The sequence below is a fragment of the Erinaceus europaeus genome, chromosome 18 (genome assembly GCF_950295315.1).
Source record: "Erinaceus europaeus chromosome 18, mEriEur2.1, whole genome shotgun sequence".
Lineage (NCBI taxonomy): Eukaryota > Metazoa > Chordata > Mammalia > Eulipotyphla > Erinaceidae > Erinaceus > Erinaceus europaeus.
The window spans coordinates 70,551,334-70,573,349 of NC_080179.1; the positions used below are offsets into that span (position 1 = coordinate 70,551,334).

At 42.9% G+C, this 22,016-nt stretch overlaps 2 protein-coding genes across 21 annotated transcripts in view; one reads left to right on the plus strand and one right to left on the minus strand.

Annotated features, from left to right (window-relative positions):
- RIF1 (replication timing regulatory factor 1) overlaps positions 1 to 5,813 on the plus strand; it is a 65,715-nt gene extending 59,902 nt beyond the window's left edge. Inside the window, exons 35-36 of the mRNA XM_060178111.1 lie at positions 574 to 682; positions 1,108 to 5,813. Of these exons, the coding sequence (XP_060034094.1) occupies positions 574 to 682; positions 1,108 to 1,325 (327 nt within the window). The 3' untranslated portion in view covers positions 1,326 to 5,813. The remainder of the gene's footprint in view (positions 1 to 573; positions 683 to 1,107) is intronic.
- Positions 5,814 to 6,660: 847 nt separating this feature from the next.
- The window catches only part of NEB (nebulin), a 286,668-nt gene continuing 271,312 nt past the window's right edge, over positions 6,661 to 22,016 (minus strand). For all 20 annotated transcript variants that reach the window (XM_060178132.1, XM_060178128.1, XM_060178131.1 and 17 more), the window contains 6 exons: positions 20,952 to 21,059; positions 20,664 to 20,847; positions 19,960 to 20,052; positions 15,063 to 15,212; positions 14,193 to 14,299; positions 6,661 to 7,170 (listed from right to left, as the gene is read on the minus strand). In XM_060178132.1, the coding sequence (XP_060034115.1) occupies positions 6,997 to 7,170; positions 14,193 to 14,299; positions 15,063 to 15,212; positions 19,960 to 20,052; positions 20,664 to 20,847; positions 20,952 to 21,059 (816 nt within the window). In that variant the 3' untranslated portion in view covers positions 6,661 to 6,996. The remainder of the gene's footprint in view (positions 7,171 to 14,192; positions 14,300 to 15,062; positions 15,213 to 19,959; positions 20,053 to 20,663; positions 20,848 to 20,951; positions 21,060 to 22,016) is intronic.

Below are 22,016 nucleotides of genomic sequence, written 5' to 3' on the forward strand. Positions count from 1 at the left end.
CTCAGGCAAGAGTGTCTCTCTGCATAACCATTCTGCTATCTACCCCCACCTGTTACGTACTTCTTTATATGAAAGATTGCATATATTTTCATTTCTCATGGATATACCTGTTAGAGTGGAATTGTTAGATCATCTGATAATTTTTTTTTTTACCAGAGTGCTGCACAGCTATGACTTCTTACAGTGTTATGAATGAATTAAACCTGGTAGCCCAGAGCCTCAGGCATTAAAGTTGTTTATATAATACTGACTCCTGAGCTGATGCCATTTTCTTGATCTGTGATCAATTTCTGTCATATAGATGCCCTCCCTCCAGTTCTTTAACTTGGAAAACATATTTACAATTTTCCCATGGCTTGCTTTCACAAAAATTTCTGTCTCCTTGAGAAAATATTTTGTAATTACAGCTTTTCCTTTTTTTGGTATCAGTAAAAAGTTACTGGTTTTAGCCTAGTTAACAATCATGGGCTAGACTATGCAAAGAATTATGTCAATTCCTCTTTGGCTTTAGTGCTTTATATCAGAAGTAACTTTGAGTTTTGTTTTGTTTTCATTTCTGAATATGTAATCAAGATGAAGTCACGTGTACTAGATGAAATTCCAGTTTTTGATATCTCCGAAAAAGCAATAAATGGAATAGAAAATAAACCTCTGTCTCCTGATGAAGATAGACTTGCCTCAGGTATATTTTAGCAAATGGGACGCTTAATTTACATTAAGTCTGCTGGCATTCTGAAATGTTTGTCTGCTGTGTTTCACCTTCTCTTTGACCATGCTGCTAATTTGACAGATAACCAATGGCGTGGAGGACTAATTTGACTTTCTTGTTATTGTCGAGTTCTTTGGAGTTCTCAAATAAGCATATAAACTAAGCCCTGTGTTCCAGTTCTATTAATAAGTAGCAAGCAGGCTGGCCATTTCCTTTCGTGGCAGAGAATAAACTATGGTGTAATTAATTGTGTTTTGTTTCTCTTGAGTCAGGGATAACTCAGACTGCTCAGCCTGAAGCCTAGACAGTTAAACATTTCACTGACTTAAAAAGATGCATTTAAATTTTTACATCGGATAAGTTTAATTAAACTCTCCTCCTCCCCTTTTTTTTTTCAGATTTAATTGTTCCAGTTGCTTTAGAAACTCCGTCGTCTAAAAACCTTTTGCAACAGATCAACACGCTCGCTCTTCAGCTGGGTTCAGAAGATCTTCATAAGTACTCGGGAAGCCAGCTGTTTGAAATGCATGAGAGACTTGGCAGCATGGCAAGCTCTATACTAAAAAACCTTCAGGCACGTTGGAGGTCGCCAACCCCTGAAAACTCTAGTGTTTGAAGAAAGCTGAAGCTGAAGCTTTTTTTTTTCTTTTTGACGTCACTGGATTTGTTTTTTGTTTTGTTTTGTTTTGTTTTTAATAAGTTCTGGAATAGCACAATTTCAGAGACTATCTTTGCAGGGCAATGATATGTAAGTTCAATTTTTAAAAGTTTATGATGTTTTTTTTTTCCCATACACATATTCTCTTAGCTGCTATGCATAATTTTTCCAAACATATCTTATTGAAATGTGACAGCAACAACAGAAAATGAAAGTATATTTTATCTCACACTTATTAAATTCATGCGAATTCTGATGAAACCGTGTAGAATCTTAAGTAAAACCGAAAAAGTTTATTAGAATTATTTTTTGCCGAAGGGATAAAAGTGTTTATACTTGATTTTTAATTTATTTAAGGATTGTTTCTGTGCGTGTGTGTGCCTGACATTTAAGAAATTTGCTCTTGGTAAAACACCTCAAAGGAGATGCAAAAGAGTTTTTTTTTTTTTTTTTTTTTTTTTTTTTTTTTTTTTTTTTTTTGCTGATGCCAACTTTAGTACTAAAGTGCGAAACGACCTTTGGGGTTAGACACAGTTGAAGTAGAATTTACTAAGATCCTATTCATTTGCGTCAGCAAATACTTGAGCAGCAGATTCGTCTGTGAAAATGTATTGGTCTGAGACAATAGTACTCAATTTAAAATGCACGACTGTACATTGTATATAGATTGTTTTTAATTTATAAATTTCAGCCTTCATTAATTGCATGGATTCTTTTTGCAGCTATTTGTGAATACTTCTGCGTTGTAATAGAAACATTTTGTATATATTAAATACAGAGCTACCAGTACGGACAGTAGATAGAAATGTTTTGTGGGCTTGGGCAGATGTTTGTAGTATTCTGTATTTACAAATAAAGCAACAGGTAGTTTTGTACTTAGTTGACCTTAGTTTAACATGAGTTTATTTTCTAAAGTAGCAGGAATGAATCAAGTTAAACACCTTTGCTGTTCATGGTTATACCCATATCTCCCACCACCACCACCACCACCACCACCCCACCCCAGTAGCCGCCTTTTTTAAGAGGACGGTATCAGCCACTAGAGTGAGTGCCTCTTTGCTTATATTTACTGGGGAGGTAGTTTCAGTATTTTCATTATAAAGTGAAACTCCAAGAAGCCTCAAGGCACTTTGCTTTTTACACACACACACACACACACACACACACACCCCTAAAGCAAATTTAGAAGAAATTGAAATCATTCTTTGAAGTATGTATATTTTGCCTGGTTTTTTAAAAAAATAGTTTGTATATAATTAAAACATTATCAACGTTACCATTTAGTTGGAGTGCTTGACTTCCCTATTTGTTTTGTCTCACCGGTGAGAACATTTATTCTCTGAATTGAATTAGTTTCACAGCTTATTTAGAACTAACTAACCCATTTGAAAAGACACACATACTTCTGCAAGTCACAGAAATTCTCAGTCCAGTGTGTAGTCTCTACGTTCAGAAAGAAGCGCCCAATCAGCACATTTGATTCCTGATCCCCGTTCTGTCACCATGACAAGTAGTTTTGAGTTTGAGATCTTAAGAGAGACCTAAAAGCAAATCTGGGACCAATGAAATGAGGACTGCAAAGTTTGAACAAAGAACTAATGAGTAGAAATTTTTAGATAAAAGGGTGATTTGCATTGTCTGTTTTGAAAGAGGCATGGGAATCCTTTTATATAAGGGGTGTGTGTGCTTGCGTAGAAAGAGGAGTCCAAACTGCTCGTTTCTTGACACAACTTCACATTTGTGTGAATTCAACTTAATGTGGAATGAATTCTTCAGGGGAATAATAAAACAGAAAACGTAGCCAGGCTGATTACCATGTACTGAAATCATTGAATTTGGCTTTTTTATTATTATTTTATTTTATTTTGGGACAAAACTAATTTGCTTGACTTCATACTGAAAGGCACATATTTGAGACACCTTATTTGAAGTATTCTTAACTATAAAATTACCTTTTTTAAAAGAAAGTTCAGGATGTAAAGTTTTTTTTTTTCCATATACATATTCTCTTAGCTGCTATGCATAATTTTTCCAAACATATTGTTTGTCGTCGTTGTCATCTTGGTACCTGTATGACTCCACCACTCCTGGTGGCCTTTTTTTCTCCCCCCTTTTGACAGAGACAGTGGGAGAGACATACAGCATTTACTGTTCACCACTCCTTATTCCCTCAGGGTTGGGACCAGGGATATGAACTCTGTACTTGTGTGCTCTCTAGGCCGGGTGTGCCTGACCCGACCCCCGCCTACTAGGCATCAGACTTCAGTAGGTATTGATAACCCAAGCAGATTTAAGTCTTGAGTATTGCCCCAAAATAACAATAACTTCCCCCCCTCCCAAATTCAGACTCATTTTTAAAATAGTATTTCAAGTAAGTGAACTGAAATATTTTGTTATAGAGAACTTTTAAAAGCAGATGATACAGTAACTCCTAGTGAGTCTTAATGGCCTGATAAGCATTGAAAACAGACCACCTGCAACTAAATTTTAATCTGGCAAGTTAGCTTGCTGTGCCATGAATCGTGCCTGACAGATGTGCCTTATTCTACTGAAGACCTTTGGTAACTGTGTTGTTACGGGGTTGGAAGTTTGTAAAATGGAATTTGAAAGACAACTGAATAACTTGGTTGTAAAGTGAGTCTTGGCATTCTGTTAAGGTATATTTCCTTTATATTTAAATACTTTTTATAAGAACTGCCCTCAACCAAAGCACTTAAAAGAATTCCTTGAGATATTTTAAAATCAGTACCTCAGAATTTACCATCATTTGATCTATAAAACAAATCTGGTCATTGTCCAATTTCTGGTGACCCAGTTAGTGATACTTGTCACATGCCAGGTTTTGTATATTGCTTTTTGAAAGTATTGAAATGAGTCATTTGGATGTAAAGATCTTATAGTAAGCTAACAAGATAGAATATCACTTTCCGTATGATTTAAACCATTTCTTTTCCTTTTGTACCAAGCCTTTTACCAAAGAAATTTTAAACATGAAGTGACAAATTGTAAGTACTTGCTCCTTTGAAGAATCCTACTAGAATAAAGTATTTTTCCCTTTACTTAAGCTGAAGTCAGTGCTTAAAATTTATTTCACATGGAAGGGGGGGGAAGCTATTTGTAGCAAAGGGAGAATCATCTTTAGGTCACACTGATGTGTAACTGGATCAAATAAAGCTTAACACATTGAAATGCTGATGAAAATTGGCACTGACTAGGCTGTTGAGTATCGAAACTGACTGGCATACTTCTTGAAAGTCACAACAGTGCCATAGGTCATAAGTATCTTGAATATCTTTTTAAAATTTAATCTGCCCCCCCAAAAGCCCATCTTATGTAAACCTTACAGTCAGGAAGTTTAACCTTCAAGGTGAAGTTACTAGAACTGAAAATTTTGAGGGCTAAAAAGTGGTAGTCCTTCCTACCTCGTGAGTCTTACAGAGCAAGGGTTGGTAAGCCAGAAACCTGTTTACACATCCTGTCAACCAAGAGTTTTTTTTTACATTTTCTAGTAGGTTGGAAAAAAAGTACTTTGTAACACAAAGTAGATGAAACCAAGAGTAACCAACCACAACCAAGATTGTTGGGGAACGGTTATTCTTTATTTGAATATTTTGTCTGGTTGCTGTAACACGTATCTGCTACCTGGCCCTTGAGTGGAAGTTTTCAGATGACTGTTTATAAAGGGCATGCAGTCAGTCGGATGATTTCGTTCTGGCAGAATCGCAGCCTTGATTTCTTTAATTCTGATTTCTGTTAGTTTGACTTTTACTAAACAGGCTGCGTCTGATTCCACGCGAATCGTGTAACTACCACTTGAATGTATATACACTAGGACTTCCTGGGTACTCCTGTTCCCCCTAAACTCTCAGAGATGTTTGCCTTGGTGAGATAATGAACCGCACCTGGCATTGACTGGGTCGATCACAACCTGTGAACTAAGCTGGGTATTTGAGGAGTTTATTCTCTGTGCTGGCGGATCAGTTGCTTTCTGTCTATTGTAACACTACCTCCTGTGGATAGACTTGACTAATTTGCACTTAGAGACTTAAGAACCAAAACAGGCCTTTCTAAGCTCAATATATTTTTGTTTCCATCACTTAAACTTTAAACAAGCTTAGTTTTACATCAGAAAGTGTTTATATTTGATACATTCAATGATAGAAGTTGAAACAACACAGAAGTAGTAGTTGGTTCTGAATTAACTGCACCAATAGATAGGAAGTAGGGTGTAGTCTGATTGTGTAACACTATAAACTGTTTGACACAGGTAGACTTGTACTAACAATGTATTTTGGGGAATACTAGATTAGGACCGAGGGACTGAGGATCTCTCTCTGGTTCCTAGCACATGACCTACTGAGAGTCTTGTTACAAATTGTCGATCGAGGCTGCCTATTTTTAAAGAAATGCACTTTAATCTGAAATAAAACTATCAAAATGAAACAATTCTGCTACTTTCTGTTGACTTTTTTCTTTTTAAAACTGAATGAGTAAGAACAATCCAAATATTAAAATGCATAACAAGCAGTGGGGCTGGGGAGACAGCATAATGGTTATGTAGAAAGACTTTCATACTTGAGGCACTCAAGGCCCCAGGCTCAATCCCCACACTGCCATAAGTGAGAGCTGAGGAGTGCTGTGGTAAAAAGAGTTTTCAGGGGCTGAGCAGTGACACCTGGCTATGCACATCTATTAGTCCAAGGACCTGGGTTTGAGTGACTGCTTCCCACCTATACTTGAGCGAGCGGTGAAGCAAGTCTGCGGGTTCCTTATCTTTCTCCTCTGTCTCCACCCCCCCCCAACTTATTTGTCCAATCCCATCAAGTGGGTGTGGGGGGCTGTTGGGAGCAGTGGATTCATAGTGCTGACACAGCGCCAGCCATAACCCTGGTGGCAATATAAAAGTCTCCGCGTTAGAGGCCAGAAGTGTGAGGGATTAAAAGCACCCTCTGCATTCTGAAGGATGTGAGTTAGTCCCTTGTTGCCGCAGTTTCCTGGGGGAGTATCACCCCCATGCAGACCCAACCCCTGAGGTGTCTAAACCCCAGGATCAGGAGCAAAGTTAGCCAGTGGCCTCCACAATGGGTACCTTGTTAAGAAGTGTATTTCCTCTTAACTAGTCAAATCACTGGGGCCAACAGGAGTAGGTGATATGCAGGAAGAGAGGTCATGGACCTGATGCAGACTTAAGAACTGCATTTCCTGGGGGAGTTTGGTGTGTTTAGAATACTAATTTTAGACAAGAACTGAGGTGAAATGCACAATGGAAAAAGACTGGGCCAATACACCAAGATAGCATTGCAGAAGCTTTAATTAAACTTTAAAACCCAAGGGAAATTCAATGATAGCAATTTTAAAATAACTACAATGTCTCAAGTACTAGGGCTCCAGAAAACAAGGAGAGAACTCTAGCTTAATAACTGAATAGACGAGTGACACACTTGAGTTACTGGACAGTTGTTGAAGTTCACGTAGAAGCAAAAGGATGGTACAGCCATGAATAATAGTGTCACGGAAAAAAAAAACCCTTAAGCCACTTGAGAACCTGGGTGGTAGTGCAGAGTCTAGAAACTGAAATGCTGATAGCATAGCTGCTAAGTCCGCAGGCAGGTATGATGCTCGGAGAGGCCTAAATAGCTTCCACGTAGTTGGCGGGAAGCATGCCCGTCCTGCCGGTCCTCTGCACCGTGCCATACATCCAGCCTTCGTCGATAGCTTGGACGTTCACGATAGCATCTCCGTCTTTGAAGGACACCTCATCTGCGTCGGCGGCCATGTAGTCATACATGGCACGGAAGATTTTCTGTTCATGAGAAAGGGGAGGAGAAAAGAAAAAGACAGATGACGTATTTGCAACTACTCAGCCAAATGCCTTGGTTTTGCCTTCACAAACTTCAAGTAGCACAAACGAGAATGTGCAATTAGATAGGTGGGTAGGTAGGACTCAGGTTCAATCCTGGCCTCCACTAAAGGGAGTTTTGGAGCGGAGTTTTGGAGCTGTGGTGTCTTGCTCTAGATACAGCCTGTCTGTCTGGTAAAGTGAAGCCCCAGTAACAAGAACAACAGAACAATAGAGTGTGCAATTAACATCGAGAAAAAAAAAACAACATAAGGAAAAACATTTGCACATCAGAAATATGATAAGGGATTACTATTCAGAATTTAAAAGTAAATACTGGGAGTCGGGCTGTAGCGCAGCGGGTTAAGCGCAGGTGGCGCAAAGCACAAGGACCGACATAAGGATCCCGGTTTGAACCCCGGCTCCCCACCTGCAGGGGAGTCGCTTCACAGGCGGTGAAGCAGGTCTGCAGGTGTCTGTCTTTCTCTCCTCTCTGTCTTCCCCTCCTCTCTCCATTTCTCTCTGTCCTATCCAACAATGACAACAACAGTAATAACTACAACAATAAAACAAGGGCAACAAAAGGGAATAAATAAATAAAATAAATATTAAAAAAAAACATTTTTAAAAAAAAAGGTAAATACTACAACTCAGTATCCCCATCCCCACCCCCTGCCCACAAAAATAGTAACAAGTGGAGGGGAAATATCTGAATTATTCAAGAGATAGACAAAAAGCTGACAAGCACATGAACAGATGGTGAATACCATCAGTCATCAACTGCAATGCCACTTCAAACACACCAGAATGGCATCATCGCAAACAGAAGGGGGGAGGACGGCGGCACATCTGGCTAACTGCATACCGTACCAAGCGCCACACAGCAAGCGGGTTCAAGCCCCCAGCTCCCCATCTGCAGGGGCCTCTGCTACACAAGTTGTGAAGCCGGTCTGCAGCTACCTCTCTCTCTCAATTTCTCTGACTTACGCAGTAAAATGGAAAAAAACGGCCACCGGCAGCAGTGGATTCATAGTGCAGGCACTGAGCCCCAGCAATAACCCTTTCTAGCTGCGGAGACATTTGTCCTCTCTCATTCAGTCTGAAAAGGCTGGCCTGGAGGGCTTGCAAAATACCTCCCCTGGATTTGCACTGCTGTGTCATGTACAAAACCTGGGCTGGAGCCTGGTCCCCGCACACTGACAAAAGCTACAGTTCCGTGGCTCCTTTCCCACTTTTATCTGAAAAAGTCAGCCCAGAAAGGTGAAGTCACAGAGATGGCCAAGCAGGTCTGCACGTGTCTGTCTTTCTCTCCCCCTCTCTGTCTTCCCCTCCTTTCTCCTACCAACATCCAGGATAGCAAGAACAACTGCGATAGTAATAACAACAATGATAAACAACAAAGGCAACAAAAGGGGGAATGGCCTCCAGGAGCAGTGGATTCATAGTGTGAGCACCGAGCCCAGCAGTAACCCTAGAGGCAAAAAAAAAAAAAAAAAATGCCTAGCTGGGAGACAAAATGGACAAAACAGGAAGATTAACTTTTAAAAAGCATGAAACTGTGGTCTGGGAGGTGGCGCAGTGGATAAAGCATCGGACTCTCAAGCATGAGGTCCCGAGTTCAACCCCTGGCAGAACATGTACCAGAGTCATGTCTGGTTCTTTCTCCACTTATCTTTCTCATTAATAAATTTTAAAACAACTTAAAAAAAAAAAAACCATGAAACTCCCAAAGATTTAATGATATTATTTCTCTTGCCCTCAAAATAAGAAAGACATGGAAGTGGACGAATAGAAAACTGATAGTGCTGGGGTGGGAGTGGGCAGAGTACAGGTCCAAGAAGGATGACAGAGGACCCAGTGGGGGTTGTATTGTTATGTGGCAAACTGGGAAATGTTATGCATGTACAAACTATATTGTATTTACTGTCGACTGTAAAACTAATTCCCCAATAAAGAAATTAAAAAAAAAGAACATAGTGGGGCCAGGTGGTGGTGACTCTGGTTGAGCACTCACATTCCAGTGCGCAAGGACCCAGGTTCAAGTCCCTGGTTCCTGCTTGCAGAGGGAAAGTGTCACAAGCCCCCCACCTGCAGGGGCGTCGCTTCACAGGCAGTGAAACAGATCTGCAGGTGTCTGTCTCTCTCCCCCTCTCTATCTTCGCCTCCCCTCTCAATTTCTCTCTGTCCTATCCGACAATAATAGCAGCAGCAACAACAACAATGGAAAAAAGATGGCCTCCAGGATTCATGGTGCAGGCACCAAGCCCCAGCAATAACCCTGGAGGCAAAAACTAAAAAAAAAAAAAAAAAATTAAAAACTCACAAAGACAATCATAGAGATCAGCATGGGGGGGGGGAGGTATACTTAAATATCCAGGAAAACTAGAAATGTCCAAATAAGTAGTGGTATTAAAGAGAGATATAAGGAGTAGGGCAGTAGTGCAGTGGGTTAAGCACAGGTGGCGCAAAGGGTAAAGGTCGGCTTAAGGATTCTGGTTCGAGCCCCCGGCTCCCCACCTGCAGGGGGGGGGTCACTTCACAAGCAGGTCTGCAGGTGTCTATCTTTCTCCTCTCTGTCTTCTCCCTCCTCTCTCCATTTCTCTCTGTCCTGTCCAACCACCACAGCAGCAATGACAACAACAATAATAATGACAACAAGGGCAACAAAATGGGAAAAATGGCCTCCAGGAGCAGTAGATTCGTAGTGCAGGCACTGAGCCCCAGCGATAACCCTGGAGGCAAAAAAAAAAAGAGAGAGAGAGAGAGAGATACAGAGAGAAAGACACAGAAAGAGATCAGGGCACTGCTCAGCTCTGACTTACGGTGGTGGTTATTGGAGCTGGGACTTGGGAGCCAGAGGCATGAAAGTCTTTTGCAGAATCACTGTGCTACCTCATTCTTAGACTTCAGAAGTCAAAGGCTTTCCCCATCATCACTATAATAAAAATAGTGTTTTCTATATTGTTTTACACCTAATTCCTGTTGATCTGTACTTTTAGACTCCAGAATTCATATATTTTTAGTCTAGTCCCAGGCAAAATCTATATTTAATTATAGTGGGTCTATTGAAGGCTGTCCTTTCTTTTCTTTTTCTTCCTTCCTTTCTTTCTCTCTCTCTTTTTTAATTATTATTTATTTTCCCTTTTGTTGCCCTTGTTTTTGTTGTTGTAGTTATTAGTGTTGTTGTTGTTGTTGATGTTGTCACTGTTGGATAGGACAGAGAGAAATGGAGAGAGGAGGGGACGACAGTGCAGGGGAGAGGAAGATAGACACCCGCAGACCTGCTTCACCGCCAGTGATCAATTCTTTATTAGGTCCTTCAGTTAACATAGTTTTCTTCATATAAGTATTGTTCCTTTTAATTCTAGAAGTTTATGTTTTTGTAATAATATGGATGAGATACAAGTTTTTGTTTATTGATTAGTTTTTTTTTTTTTTTTTTTTTTTTTTACCAAAACAACCATCTCAGCTCTGGTTTATGGTGGTGCTGGGGATTGAACTTGGGACCTTTGGTGTCTCAAGTGCGAAAGCAGTTTTGCTATCTCCCCAGGTGAGATATACGGTCTTAAATTAAGAGGTTTTATTTTAATTTTTAAAACACTTTTTTTCAGGGGCCAGGCGGTGGCGCACCTGGCTAAGCGCTTACATTGCAGTGCGCAAGGATGCTGGTTCAAGCCCCTGGTCCCCACCTGCAGAGGGAAAGCTTCACAAGTGGTGAAGCAGGGCTGCAGGTGTTTCTCTGTCTCTCTCTCCCTCTCGATCTCCCCCTCCCCTCTCTATTTCTGGGTGTCTCTATTCAATAATAAATAAAAATATTAAAAAAAAAAAAAAAAACCACAGGGAGTCGGGCTGTAGCACAGCGGGTTAAGCGCAGGTGGCGCTAAGCTCAAGGAATGGCGTCAGGATCCTGGTTCGAGCCCCCGGCTCCCCACCTGCAGGCAGGTCCCTTCACAGGCGGTGAAGCAGGTCTGCAGGTGTCTGTCTTTCTCTCCCCATCTCTGTCTTCCCCTCCTCTCTCCATTTCTCTCTGTCCTATCCAACAACAATGACATCAATAATAACTACAACAATAAAAGAACAAGGGCAACAAAAGGGAATAAATAAATAAAATAAAATTTTTTAAAAATTAAAAAAAAAACACCACTTTTTTTTCCCTCCGCACACACTGTTCAGCTCTGGCTTAAGGTGGTGTGAGGGATTGAACCTGGGACTTTGAAGCCTTAATCCTGAGAGCCTCTTTACATAACCATTATGCTATCCCTTTAAAAGGGATATTATACTTGCCCTTTAAAACACTTTTTGTTTATTTACTAGCTAGGGACAAAGAGAAATTGAGAGGGAAGAGGAAGATAGAGAGGAAGAGAGAGAGAGAGAGAGCCGCGTACATCATTGTTTATCACTCTCCAAGCTTCCCTTCTGAAGAGAACCCAGGATCTTGAACATAGGCGCTCGACCAGATGCACTACTACCCAGCAGGTCTGTAGATGTCTACTTTTCTCTCTCCTCCCTCTCCTCTGTCAATTTCTCTCTGTCCTATCCAGTAATAATAATAATCAAAAAGATAGGGCACCAAAGTAAAAACCCTGTGGTGAAGGGGAGGGTGGACATGCGGCTTTCTGGGCCTTGGGGGGTGGAGGGTGGGGGGTAGGTGTGTGGGGTGGGATGGGACACAGTCTTTTGGTGGTGGAAATGGTGTTTATGTACACTCCTATTAAAGTGTAGTCATATAAACCACTAGTTAATTAATATGAGAGGGGAAAAAATTGATTGTATGTCTCGAACTTTTAAAAACACAGACTGAGTCTTTTTAATACATAGACTGAGTCTTTGATATGTTGACTCTCTCAAAAGCCTAGACCAGGTAGATCAGAAGCAACTGGTGGCACAGCTATATACAAGATACTGGGTATTATACAGCAAACCCTAACAAAGGGACTTTTCAAAGTTAACCCAATTACCAAATAATGTGATGATAACAATAACTATCCACTGTCTTCTTGAACCCTAAGACAGCAGGAACCTCACATTTCCACTATAGAGCCTATATTTCCCCCAGTCCTAGAACCTTAGGGTAGGGCCCAATTTCTCCCATGCTTCTCCCAATTCATATCAAATAATAATGCATCCGCTGATCGCAACCTAATCAACGTAACGAGTGCCACCCCAGCATGCTTCACTTCAGACTGTGTCCAGAGACTTCAGGTGTGGAATGACAACCCTTCAGCTTCATTACTCAGGTGAGACCTTTCCTTTCACAGTATACTCTAATTCCATCTCAGGTGGTTCACTTCCTAACAAAGTCCCCAAACCTAGATATAGGCCAGGTCCCCTGAGATAGAGCATATGTTCACGCGTATCCATAAACTAGGGCAAAATACATACCTGAAAGCAGAAGTACACTAGAGTTTGCAGTGAGTACCCCCCTAACACTTCCTCTCCACTATTCCAACCTTTGGGTCCATGATTGCTCAACAACTTGTTTGGCTTCGTATGTTAACTCTCTTTTCAGCCACCAGGTTCTGGATGCCATCAGGATACCGGCCAGGTTTCCCTGGACTGAACACCCCACCAATGTGTCCTGGAGCTCAGCTTCCCCAGAGACCCACCCTACTAGGGAAAGAGAGAGGCAGACTGGGAGTATGGACCGACCAGTCAACGCCCATGTTCAGCGGGGAAGCAATTACAGAAGCCAGACCTTCCACCTTCTACAACCCACAATGACCCTGGGTCCATGCTCCCAGAGGGATAGAGAGTGGGAAAGCTATCAGGGGAGGGGGTGGGATATGGAGATTGGGTGGCAGGAATCCTGTGGAGTTGTACCCCTACTATCCTACAGTTTTGTTAATGCCTCCTTTCTTAAATAAATAAATTTTTTAAAAAAAAAAGAAAGAAATAGGGAGTCGGGCAGTAGCCCAGTGGGTTAAGCTAATGTGGTGCGAAGCGCAAGGACCAGCATAAGGATCCCAGTTCGAGCCCCCGGCTCCCCACCTGCAGGGGAGTCGCTTCACAGGCGGTGAAGCAGGTCTGCAGGTGTCTGTCTTTCTCTCCCCCTCTCTGTCTTCCCCTCCTCTCTCCATTTCTCTCTGTCCTATCCAACAACGACGGCATCAATAACAACAACAACAACTAGAAGAACAATAAAAAAAAACCAAGGGCAATAAAAGGGAAAAAAATAAAAATAAATAAAATCTTTAAAAAAATATTAAATGAAAAAAATATGCCTGCCAGGAGCAGTGGATTCATAGTGCAGACACCAAGCCCCAATGATAACCCTGGAGGTAATAATAATAGTAGTAATAATAATAATAATGCTTTTTCACTGAGTTTAATAATTAAAGTTTACTGACATTGTTAACATAATGTGTTATAAAAGAGCATCGGGGCGGGTGGTGGTGTGTCTGCTTGAGCATATGTTACAGTGCTCAAGGACCTAGGTTCAAGCCCTCGTCCCCTTCTGCAGGGGGAAAGCTTTGCGAGTGGTGAAACAGGGCTGTAGGTATCTGTCTCTCTCTCTCTCCCTATTACCCCCTTCCTCTCAATTTCTGGCTGTTTCTATCCAGTAAATAAAGACAGTAAAAAAAAAAATTAAAATAATAAAATAAAAGAGTATCATGTGAAAGTAAACCCTAGGTTCTCACCATCACACCACCACCACCACCCCGCAAAAAAATATGGGGCTGGATGGTGGTGCGCCTGGTTTAGTGCACATGCTACAATGTGCAAGGACCTGGGTTCAAGCCTCTGGTTTCCAGCTGCTGGAGGAAGCTTCACAAGCCAGCAAAACAGTGCTGCAGGTCTCTCTCTCTCTCTCTCCATTTCTCTCCGTCTCTACCCAATAATAAAGAAAACAGATACAAAAGAAAAGAGAGAACATAATGTCTAAAGATAAAACGAACTCAGAAGGAAGAAAAGAAGATCAGAATGCCAGCCGTCATTTCCACACACGCCAGAGATCAACGTGGTGCGATGGTTTACCAGTCACTCACCCCAGCAGTGGACGGATGAGACGGGATGGAGGACACTGTCGTCTGCTGGGTGGCCACAGAAGAAGACCGCTGCTGAGGGAGCACCGTGGTTTTTGTGTGTTTGTAGGCTGAAAGGAACGAGAAGGCGGCTCATTAGCTGGAAGTGCACCTGGACGCTGACTCTCCACCGCTCCACCGTCCTAGCATTTTCTTTTTTTTTTTTTTAATGTATTTCTTTATTGGGGAATTAATGTTTTACATTCAACAGTAAATACAATAGTTTGTACATGCATAACATTCCCCAGTTTCCCATTTAACAATACAACCCCCACTATGTCATTTATCATCCTTCTTGGACCTGTATTCCCCCCACCCACCCACCCCAGAGTCTTTTACTTTGGTGCAATACGCCATTTCAGGTTCTACTTGTGTTTTCTTTTCTGATCTTGTTTTTCAACTTCTGCCTGAGAGTGAGATCATCCCATATTCATCCTTCTGTTTCTGACTTATTTCACTCAACATGATTTTTTCAAGGTCCATCCAAGATCGACTGAAAACAGTGAAGTCACCATTTTTTACAGCTGAGTAGTATTCCATTGTGTATATAGACCACAACTAGCCACTCATCTGTTGTTGGACATTGGCATTTTCTTAATAGATGGAAGGAAGGCTCTACTGATGGCTCAGATGTAGCCATCAGTAGAGCCATCCCTTTCCTCATTTTTTGTTTGTTTGTTTGTTCGTTTGTTTTTTCACTCAGCCAAATGCCTTGGTTTTGCCTTCACAGACTTCAAGTAGCACAAACGAGAATGTGCAATTAGATGGGTGGGTAGGTAGGACTCAGTGAGTTGCTTAGACATGGCCATCAAAGTCCAGGCCCCCCACATGTACCTGCTGAGGTGGCCGAGAAGAAGGCACCGCCATTGCTGTAGGTGGAGAGCTGCTGGTCGGCGGCTTCAGAGTGCTCAGACCTCTCCTCCCCACCACTGGTGCTCAGGGCACTGGCGGACCTCGACTGCTGGCTCCGGCGCTGTGCCTGGGCTGCGGGGTAGAGGACAGAGGAGTGGACATCAGCACCCAGGGGAACTGAACTCCAGGGGCCATTACGCTTCTTGCCAAACATAGTGGGTATTATTATTATTGCTGTTGTTGTTGTCCCTTTTGTTGCTCTTGTTGTTTTATTGTTGTAGTTATTGTTGTTGATGTCGTCGTGGTTGGGTAGGCCAGAGAGAAATGGAGAGAGGAGGGGAAGACAGAGAGGGAGAGAGAAAGACAGACACCTGCAGACCTGCTTCACTGCTTATGAAGCGATTCCCCTGCAGATGGGGAGCCAGGGCTCGAACCGGGATCCTTATGCCGGTCCCTGCGCTTCGCACCACGTGGGGAGCCAGGGCTTGAACCGGGATCCTTATGCCGGTCCCTGCGCTTCGCACCACGTGTGCTTAACCCGCTGCGCTACCGCCGGTCCCCCATAGTGGGTTTTTGTTTCTGCCCCCAGGGTTACTGTTGGGTCTGGCTGCGTGTGTAACTCCACCATTCCTGATGGCCATTTTATTTATTTTTATTTATTTTAAAGTATCTGTATTTGTTGAACAGAAACAGCCCGAAATCAAGAGGGGAGAGAGAGAGAGAGAGAGAGAGAGAGAGAGAGACCAAGACCTGCAGATCTGTTTCACTACTTGCAAAGCTTTCCCACTGCTCTTGGGGACCAAGGCCTCCAACCTGGGTCCTTGTGCATTGTAACATGTGCGTTCCACCAGGTGCGCCACCACCGGGACCCTATTTTATTATTTTTTCATAAAGGCTGAGAAGCAACGACAGATGAGGGATATGGGAAGGGTGGAGAGGGAGAACTGCAACACTCTTCCACCACTTGTGAAGCTTCCTCCCTGCAGGTGGGAACTGGGGACTTGAACTCAAGACCTCACATAGGGCAACCGCAAGCTCTACTGAGTGAGTCGTCACTTGGCCCCTCGAGGATAGTCTTAAAGATGCTCAAGGATCCAACCCTCAAAACTTTAGAATGTATGCTTGCTATCATTGTCTTCTAAAGGACTGTTTAAGTTACCAAAGGCCACCTAAGGGCTGGGTAGTACAGACAGACCCCAAGATTCCACAGTATACATACCCTTGATGACTTCTGTCAACTACATTTTTCTGGCTCCTTTGAGTGAGTAGTGGTAACAACCACATTCAAACTCTACCTTCAACTTCTCCAGAGAATTTTTCCTAATTTCCAGATTAATTTAGATGCAGTGTGTGTGTGTGTGTGTGTGTGTGTTCCCACAGCCTACTGAAACATCCTCTTCTAACTCTTTTTTTTTTTTTTTTTTATTCACCAGAGGACTGCTCAGCTCTGGATTATGGTGGTGCTGGGGGTTGAACCCAGAACCTCAGAGCCTCAGGCATGAAAGTCTTTTGCGTAACCATTATGCTGTCTCTGCTGCCCTATGAATTACCTCTGAACCACAGGACAGTGCTCTCCCAGACAAAGTCAGGCAAAGTTCAGAGAACTTGTCTGCATGGACTAACCCACTTCTTTCTGTAATTAAAGTTAACTTTGATTCCTTTTTTTTTTATTATCTTTATTTATTTACTGGGTAGTGACATCCAGAAATTGAGAAGAGGGGTAAGACTGAGAGTGAGAGAGACAGAGAGACACCTGTGGTAATTCTTCACAACTTGTGAAACTTTCCCCCTGCGGGTGGGGACTGGGGGCTTAGACCCAAGTCCCTGCACATTGTAACATAAGTGCTCAACCAGGGGTTTCTTTTTCACTATTTTATTTATTTATTTTGGATAAAAGTGGAGAGGGAAGGGGGAGGTGGGAGAGAGAGAAAGGGAGTGAGAGAGAGAGAGAGACTGACCCGCAGCAGTGCTGTGCTTGTGAGACATACCAGTTACAGGTGAACACTGGGAGCTTGAACCCAAGTCCTTGTGCACTGTAATGTGTGCACTCAAGCAGGTGGGCCACTGCCTGGCCCCCAACTCGGAGTTCTTACTTGCAGTAGAACTAAATGGCCTATGTAGCACGATTCACAAACTCGTCTTGAAGCACAAATGCTTAGCTGATCGTTGAGTGATGAAGATATCAGTACCACGGAGTCCACTTTACCAAAAGCCTGGGAGATGAGAGGATCCTCCCATCCCCTCTCCTTCTGCCTACATAAAATATAACCCAGTGAACTGACAAAAAACTTACTTGGATAGCGAGCGAGCCTGTCCCATCCCAGGTGAGAGCCTGGCCCCCACTGCACTGAAGGAAGGAATCTTCAGTGCTACGGAATCTGTCCCTCTCATCTCTCTGTCACTATTTTTAAAAATATTTATTTATTTATTCCTTTTTGTTGCCCTTGTTGTTTTTTTATTGTGGTTGTTATTGATGTCATTGTTGTTGGACAGGACAGAGAGAAATGGAGAGAGGAGGGGAAGACAGAGAGGGGGAGAGAAAGATAGACACCTGCAGACCTGCTTCACTGCCTGGGAAGCAGGTGGGGAGCCAAGGGCTTGAACCAGGATCCTTACGCCAGTCCTTATGCTTTGCGCCACCTTCACTTAACCGGCTGCGCTACTGCCTGACTCCCTCTCTGTCACTATTTATCTAAAAAAGTAGACCTGCTGTGGGGAAGCCCCAGCAACAATAATAAATAATAACAAAACAAAACAAAAAACAGCCGTGGTCTTGTCTCTCTTCCTCAGGAGACTGGAGTAGGAATCCTCTGAGGACTGGTACCACATGACTCTACTTCACACTCTGAACGGGCAGCATCAAGGCATGTGTTCTATTAAGTGGGTAACCTTCCTTTGCTCTAGCTCAGAAAGCTGTCAAAGAGAGCAACAATTCTCTTCCCTTTATGGTTTGTTTTTTTTCTCATTATTTCTTTAATAGAAAAATGTACTATCTTTTCCCTTCAGACAGAAAAGTGATAATATTCCAGAGAGCCCATGACTAGTTTATTATTATTATTATTTAATTTATTTTTTTCCTGAGCCTAACCTCTGATACATAGGTGGATCCAAGTTATTGTCTGGGAGATAAAGTCATTGCTGGAACTATTACAATCATGGGCTGTTTGGAAGATAACTAAAATAGGGCTACTAACTATCTACAAAATGGAGACCCCCCCAACACTTCATCTGAACTATTCTAGCCATTAGGTTCAGCCAACAATGATTACTCAACAATTTGTTTGGCTCTATATGTTAACTCTTTTTTCAGCCACCAGGTTCCAGATGCTAGCATTAGATACCAACTGGACTTCCTGGGGCAGACGAGCCCTGCTTCCCCAGACCCCCCCCCCCCCACTAGGGAAAGAGAGAGACAGGCTGGGAGTATGGATCAACCTGTCAACGCCCATGTTCAGCGGGGAAGCAATTACAGAAGTCAGACCTTCCACCTTCTTCACCCCATAATGACCCTGGGTCTGTGCTCCCAGAGGGTTAAACAATAGGAAAGCTCTCAGGGGAGGGGCTGGGATACAGAGTTCTGGTGGTGGGAACTGTGTGGAGTTGTGCCCCTCTTATCCTATGGTTTTGTCAGTGTTTCCTTTTTTTTTTAATATTTATTTATTCCCTTTTGTTTCCCTTGTTGTAGTTATTATTGTTGTTGATGTCATCGTTGTTGGTTAGGACAGAGAGAAATGGAGAGAGGAGGGGAAGACAGAGAGGGGGAGAGAAAGACAGACACCTGCAGACCTGCTTCACCACTTGTGAAGCGACTCCCCTGCAGGTGAGGAGCCGGGGGCTCAAACCAGGATCCTTACGCTGGTCCTTGCGCTTTGCACCACCTGCGCTTAACCCGCTGCGCTACCACCCAACTCCCCAGTGATTCCTTTTTATAAATGTGATAATAAGTGGTCCGGGAGGTGGCCCAGTGGATAGAGCACTGGATTCTCAAGCATGAGGTCCGGAGTTCAATCCCTGACAGCACATGTACCAAAGTGATGTCTGGTTCTTTCTCTCTCTCCACCAATCTTTCTCATGAATAAATAAATAAATTCTTTAAAAAAAAAAAAGAAAAGTGATAATAACATACCTGAGGGAAACCTAGATTGAGGTAATGAAACAATCTCTTCCTAACTTCAACTTGTCTAGAAAATGTTTGACCCACTAGCCAATAAGGTATTTTTGTGCTGAATAAGCAACTCATGAAGTAAAACACCTGGGAAAAAGGAACTTTAAGGCCTACAAGTCATTGATTATAGTTGTTTTTTTAACATTTATTTATTTATTTATTCCTTTTGTTGCCCTTGTTGTTTTATTGTTGTAGTTATTATTATTGTTATTGCTGTCATTGTTGTTGGATAGGACAGAGAGAAATGGAGAGAGTAGGGGGAAAACAGACAGAAGGAGAGAAAGACAGACACCTGCAGACCTGCTTCACCACGTGTGAAGTGACTCCCCTGCAGGTGGGGAGCCGGGGGCTCCAACCGGGATCCTTACTCTGGTCCTTGTGCTTCGTGCCACCTGCACTTAACCCACTGCGCTACAGCCTGACTCCCTGATTACAGTTCTTTAAATGGTATCATTCAAGGGCTTGTGGCGGCGCTCTGTTAAGTGCACTTAGCACTAAGTAAAAGGATACACACGAAGACCTCGGGTTCAAGCCCCGCCCCCTCACTTGCAGCAGGGGCACTTCATGAGCGGTGAAGCAGGCCTGCAGGTGTCTATCTTTCTCTCCCTCTCTCGACCTCCCCCTCCCCTCTCAATTTCTGTCTTATTGAATGAAAAGGAGGGGGAAAAAAAAAGGGTCATATTCATGTTGTAAGCCTTTTGAAGGGTGACATACCATTAATCATGTGTAAGCTTCGGGACTGAATATTGTCTTCTGCAGGATCATAATCAAAGACTGAACCAGGATTAGTGCGCCAGACACGTAAACCTGAAGTGAAATTAAAGATGGAGACAATTATGTTTGATCCCCAATACCTTGGAAAGCAAAAGCGGGAATTTAAGCAATCACAGGAGGGCTGGGTTATACTCAGTTCACTTGGTTCTAGCCATGCCTTCTCAGAACCAGCACATGGTAGATGAGATTTCAACTCTGCACACTGTAAGGCCATGGGGGTTTTCTTTTACACTCAAAGAAAAGACAAATTGAGATCCTCTTTTTTTTTTTTAATCTTAATTAAAAATTTTTTTTTAATATTTATTTTCCCTTTTGTTACCCTTGTTGTTTAACATTGTTGTGTTATTGATGTCATTGTTGGTGGATAGGACAGAGAGAAATGGAGAGAGGAGGGGAAGACAGAGAGGGGCGGAGAAAGACAGACACCTGCAGACCTGCTTCACCAGTTGTGAAGCGACTCCCCTGCAAGGTGGGGAGCCGGGGGCTCGAACTGGGATCCTTACGCCGGTCCTTGTGCTTCGCACCACCTGCGCTTAACCTGCTGCGCCACCACCCGACTCCCAAGACCCTCTATCTTTTGCCTTGATGTAATTAATAGCAGTTTTGTATTTCCACTCCCCGCACCCCTTCCTGGGCTTAATTACCTGTGATAGTTTCCTGATCCTGGTCATTCCGTTTCCGCTCCATCTCTACCACTTTTCTCTGAATGCCTCTGTAGCTGATGTCACTGAAGTCCTGTGTATTCTTTTTGACACGTTCAGTAATAGGGTCTGTCACCACTGGTGTGAAGCAACCCTTGTGTTTCTCAAAGTCTTCATGATACTTCACCTGAAAGTCCATGAATTGGCTCGGTGAAAAGATGGCAGGGTGATCTCATCTCTGTCTCTATGCCGCAAGCCAGCGGGCCCAGTCCTAAAGAATTCCTGACTCACCGTTGAGATGTGGCGCTGGGTCTCCCTCACCCGTCTCATTTCTGGGGTGTCAAGGACATAGGCAGCTTTGCCTTGGATTTGTTTCCGGAAGCTGTCAGAGTAAAGAACCTGATGGAGGAGAAACCAGGAAGAGTCTAGGTCATGGGGAAGTGCTCATTCTGAAGTCTCAGAACCATTGTAACAGATGGAGAGAAAGGAGTTGGTGTGGGAAGCTTGAGTCACTGAGAGGACCAGCAAGTCTGAGACTGCCGGTGGACTGGGTACCTCAGGAGAAAAGGGTGACTTTGAAATTTTTCACTTTCATTTTCTTATTTATTTATTTTCCTTTTATTTGCCCTTGTTTTTATTATTGTTGTATTGTTGTTGTTATTGATGTCATCGTTGTTGGATAGGACAGAGAGAAATAGACAGAGGAGGGGAAGAGAGAGGGGGAGAGAAAGACAGACACCTGCAGACCTGTTTCACCGCCTGTGAAGTGACTCCCCTGCAGGTGGGGAGCCGGGGGCTCGAACCGGGATCCTTAGTCGGTCCATGTACTTAGCGCCACCTGCGCTTAACCTGCTGCGTTACTGCCTGACTCCCCACTTTCATTTTCAAAGGGGAAGTAGTAGAGCATTTATTTATTTATTTAGGTTGTCACAGGGCTTTCACCACTCCAGGCTGACCTTTTTTTTTTCCCCCAGAGAGAAAGATAAAGCCAGAGATTGAAAGACACCACAACACAAAGACTTCCCTCAGTGTGGTGGGGGCCACGCTTGAACCCAGGTCATGCCCCATGACAAAGCAGACACACTCTCCTAGTGAACTGTCTTGCCAGCCCTAGAGTATAACTTTTCACCAAAAAGGGAAGAAAGGTGTCTTGAATTTTCTAAGAATTATAAAATCAACACCAGCCTATTCTGTGGTATTTGACATTATAATCTGGCATGGGAATATGACAGAACTAGACTTCAAAATAATTGGCCATTCTTCTTAGGTCCATGTCCAAATTTCATAAATCAGATGCGTCCATATGGAAATAAAAGGTCTCCAGACACAACCTCCCAAAGTATCAAAGCCACAGAA